The sequence below is a fragment of the Cryptotermes secundus genome, unplaced genomic scaffold (genome assembly GCF_002891405.2).
Source record: "Cryptotermes secundus unplaced genomic scaffold, Csec_1.0 scaffold262, whole genome shotgun sequence".
In the NCBI taxonomy this organism is placed as follows: Eukaryota; Metazoa; Arthropoda; class Insecta; order Blattodea; family Kalotermitidae; genus Cryptotermes; species Cryptotermes secundus.
Window position 1 is genome coordinate 84,503 of NW_019739214.1, and position 4,093 is coordinate 88,595.

A 4,093-nucleotide genomic window follows, 5' to 3' on the forward strand; every position below is an offset into this window, starting at 1 on the left:
CGTCAGTTGCTTTTCAACAGACTGTATAGTGTTATATCCCAGAAGATAATACTCTTTTAATCACCACTGTGAGAACAAATCCTACAAGCTTAACACTGCTTCTAGTGCAGCTTCAAGAGAGTAGGTTACCTGACTGAATGACTGTGAAAGCCAAATGACTGTATTGAATTGTTCTAGCTTTACACAAATCATTAATTATTTGGCAACTTTATGTTGGGGGAGGGGGATATGGCTGATTAAAGAATGAGTAAAATAGTTGTCTTTAGAAACATCAGTTTTTGCTCTTGGCATTTGTGTTCTTTCAAGTTAATCAGGCAAGACATCCAAGTCTGTGTAAAAGTGAAAGATTCATGAGGCAAGAGTATCTCGCTCATATATCAAATTCCTGAACAAAACTTGCACCAGTCACTAACATATTATCAAGACAATATTTTGTTTTTATTTGACTCTACTCACAAGACTACATATGAACTGAGCATTTCACATGCATGCCAAATTTCTGAGAAGTCCTTCAGAGGCTCATGTAGGCAGATGGCCTGTGAGGCTTGTTCCAGAAGAGTAACATGGCCCAAATAGTACATAAAGTATTGTAAGCATACAAATACAGGAAAAATTTTTGTATAAAGTATCTATATATTGACTAGCTAGGAAACACTGAGCTATGTAAATTTCCTATACATTCTATGTGCAGTAAATATTGGAAGACTAAACAAAATTGGAGTAGTTGTGAAATGCCCAATCATAATAAAAACCACCACCTGTCTGAGCATTTGAAGCAATAACCTTTTAACATCGGATAATGCTGCTTCCGGTACATGCCTTTCATTCATAGCCACAATTATCGCCAAGGATCTGTCTCTCTGTACATCCGTTCTACGTTGTCTTTTAACATTTTTTCTTGATCTGAAAAAAATTAACGATAGCTGCTAATACACATCTCATGAGTTACATTTAGAAAGTAGCAGTACAGTTTTAAGGCTTAAAGATTGAGTTTAAATATCATATTTATACAAACTTCACACAACTTTATAACGGACTATCCAGAATCACAGGCTTTCACACATAGGTAATGGTAAAGTTGACCCTGTGCTTAATTAATTAAGCATTATACCATGAAGATGTATGGGGTATTGGAGGTATAGCTCCACCATTCTTGACTTCAGCACAAGATGGAGGTGAGTGATCACCTACACACCCTGGTTGCTTAATCAGTGGGGAAAAGGCTTCCTTTACCAATTGGATGTGAGGCTGGGTAGGCTTCAGCACTGGTCTGGATGCTGTGGAGTAGATAAATATCTCTTGCCCCTGTTAGGAATTGAACCCCAGCCATCCAGCCCATAGCCTATTGCTGTACTGACTGACCTGTCCCAGTTCCTGGCTTTCACATATAGTTTAGTATTTTTCTCTTACCATACAACAATTTTAGAAGCTCTGAATATATAAACACTTGAAACAAAATTTAATGAAAGTGAATGTTGTTTACCTTCTCTTAAGTTGGCAATAATGCATTGCTTCCTCAGGAATTCTGCACAGAGTTCCTTGGTGAGACCAAATGCATGCATGTTGTATGTGAATGTCCTGAGAATAAAACAGTATTTTGAAACATATTTATATTCATTCATTGCCTATAGAAGTTGAGATTAAAACAGTACCAATATTTCCCAGAAATCAAACTGGAAGCATATTTGTTTCATTAAATTACTGTCAAAATACATGTTTCATTTCCATTTTGATATCATCAACTGTTCAGAAACTGACTCTGAAAACAACTTAGTTTCTCAAAAATATATTTCAGTATGTTTCTTGTTAATTAACAATAACATTACAAGATTATAAAATTAATGTATAAAGCAATAATTCTGATTCAGCTAATTAGCAAGTTATTAACAGTGCAGCAATATACAGTATAACCATACCCTAATTGACCAAATGTGATATTTTCCTGGTATTGCTTTTCATCAGTGATGGCCTCTAGGCTGTTGTGTTGAATGTCCTCGCGTGTTACAACTGGTCTGTGAACCCGTTCGCACTGCAGTGCATCAAAGAAAGCTGCATTCCAGAAGCGCAGGCTATGCCAAATGGTTTGGTCTCTTAGGTATGTATACAGGTATTCTTTATATGGCTCACAGCCTGGCACATCCACTGAAAGCACACAGTTCTTTATCTGTAAAAGTGACAGCCATTTATATGTACAGAACTAGGTATGGTTGATATATGGACATAGACATTTTCACTTTGATGGCTACTATAATAAAATCAGAATTAGTGTCACAAACGGGTCAGCACATGCACATTAACACTTACAGTGCAAATGTCATAAGACTGCTACATGAATAAACAGAGAAATAATGTAGGTTCAGTAATATTATGTTACTCCATTTTCCATGTTATAATTCAATTTATACACAGGCACTAGTATTGCTCTGTTTTGCAGCAGAAACATAAGTATAGATAAATTTTGTGGGCTTTTATGGGTAAAATTATGGCCACTATTCTGGGAATGCTACTGGAGTTCATTCGAATTGCTGAATCCTAAGTTGATATTATTAAAGGCTTTATATATTTTCATCATGCAAAAATGTGAAACAAATTTAATAATAATTAATATACAATTTCTTTATTAAAACCATCACAACATAACTATATTAAGGTCAGTGGCAAGTTTGGCTCTGCTACATGTTTCGGCTACTAAAAGCCATCATCAGGCAAATACATGGCTAACATATTGTTAATATTGTTGTGTTGTGACGGTTTTAGTAAAGNATAAAATTCTTAATTATTTATTATTAATTAATATCTCTCCATGGTGTCATACAAATCACAGTTCAGTCTGCTGTACAAGATTTAACTTTCAGATGCTAAACTATCCACCCCACAGTCTAGATCTGGCCAGAAGTGACTATTTATGTTGTTCAGAACCTCAATGAAAGTTCTGTGGGGAGAGACATTTTCCATGTCACTAATGAAGAAAGGAATAAATAATGTGCCATCATTCAGATTATGGTTTTGGGGATTCTGACACTGTGAGTGGTTACTAAAATGTCAGAGGTATGTATTTCCAGTTTCAGTATGTTCTGCTTGTCTTGGAGACCACAGATGATTCCTATCTCTTGCAGTAACCCTTGCCATGTCATATATAATACATCCTACAGTTGATACTTTAGCTTACATGTCTTTCTAACTTATTTTTCAAGCAGTCTCCAGCCTTTCCATGTAATATACAGTATATTCCACACTCAGCCTTCATTCACACTGCTCTTATTTTAGTTTTGGTGAACAATCCCAGATGGCAGAATGTGGCTTTTGACTGTAATTGGCTGATATTGTATTGTATTTATTACACGTCCCAGCACATCCATACAAGGCCGAAGCCACTGGATACAGAACCTGTCATATCACAAGCTTGCTAAATCAGTAAGTAGTCAAAAGAACAATGCATATAAATCTACAACAATAAATCGAGCATATGAAACCCCTACACATCACTGCATATAAGATATTATACAAAATTAGAACATATACATGACAATAGATCATATAATGGCTCATAGCTAAACAAGAAACTATCCCAAATTAAAACATTCATCTAAAGTGATAGGATTTAGTATGTAAAAAGGCACTTAAAGCTGCTCTAAATTGCTTAATATTATGGATTAACTCTTTTATATTTAAAGGAAGATGATTAAAAAGTTTAATACCAAAATAATAAGGTAAATTGTCAAATTTGTCTGAGGGCGATACATTTCAAAATTACACCTAGTATTAAGGCCATGAATTTGTGATGTTGTGTGATAGAAACCCATATCATTCGCAACAAACATCAATAAAGAAAATATATATTGGGACAGCAATGGCAAAATTCCCCAATCCCTAAATGCATCTCTACAAGAGTCCCTAGTGCTCAACCCACTCATGGTTCCAATTATTCTCTTTGGAATTCTGAATATGTGCATACTGTGACATGTTGTGCAATGGAGAACCCCTCCCTACCCAGCAGCAACGTGGCAACACAGGCCACAGTGACGTGGCGGATGAGTCAGCGCTCCCCCCCCCCGCCCGGCAACGTAAAGCACAACACGCAGGGATATCAGAC

At 36.0% G+C, this 4,093-nt stretch overlaps 1 protein-coding gene across 1 annotated transcript in view; it reads right to left on the bottom strand.

Moving 5' to 3' along the window:
* Nucleotides 1-4,093, bottom strand: part of LOC111871674 (uncharacterized protein KIAA0513) — a 34,047-nt gene continuing 29,954 nt past the window's right edge. The window contains exons 6-8 of the mRNA XM_033754345.1: nucleotides 1,917-2,142; nucleotides 1,484-1,578; nucleotides 1-903 (exon numbers count right to left, since the gene is read on the bottom strand). Coding sequence (XP_033610236.1) covers nucleotides 839-903; nucleotides 1,484-1,578; nucleotides 1,917-2,142 — 386 coding nt within the window. The 3' untranslated portion in view covers nucleotides 1-838. The remainder of the gene's footprint in view (nucleotides 904-1,483; nucleotides 1,579-1,916; nucleotides 2,143-4,093) is intronic.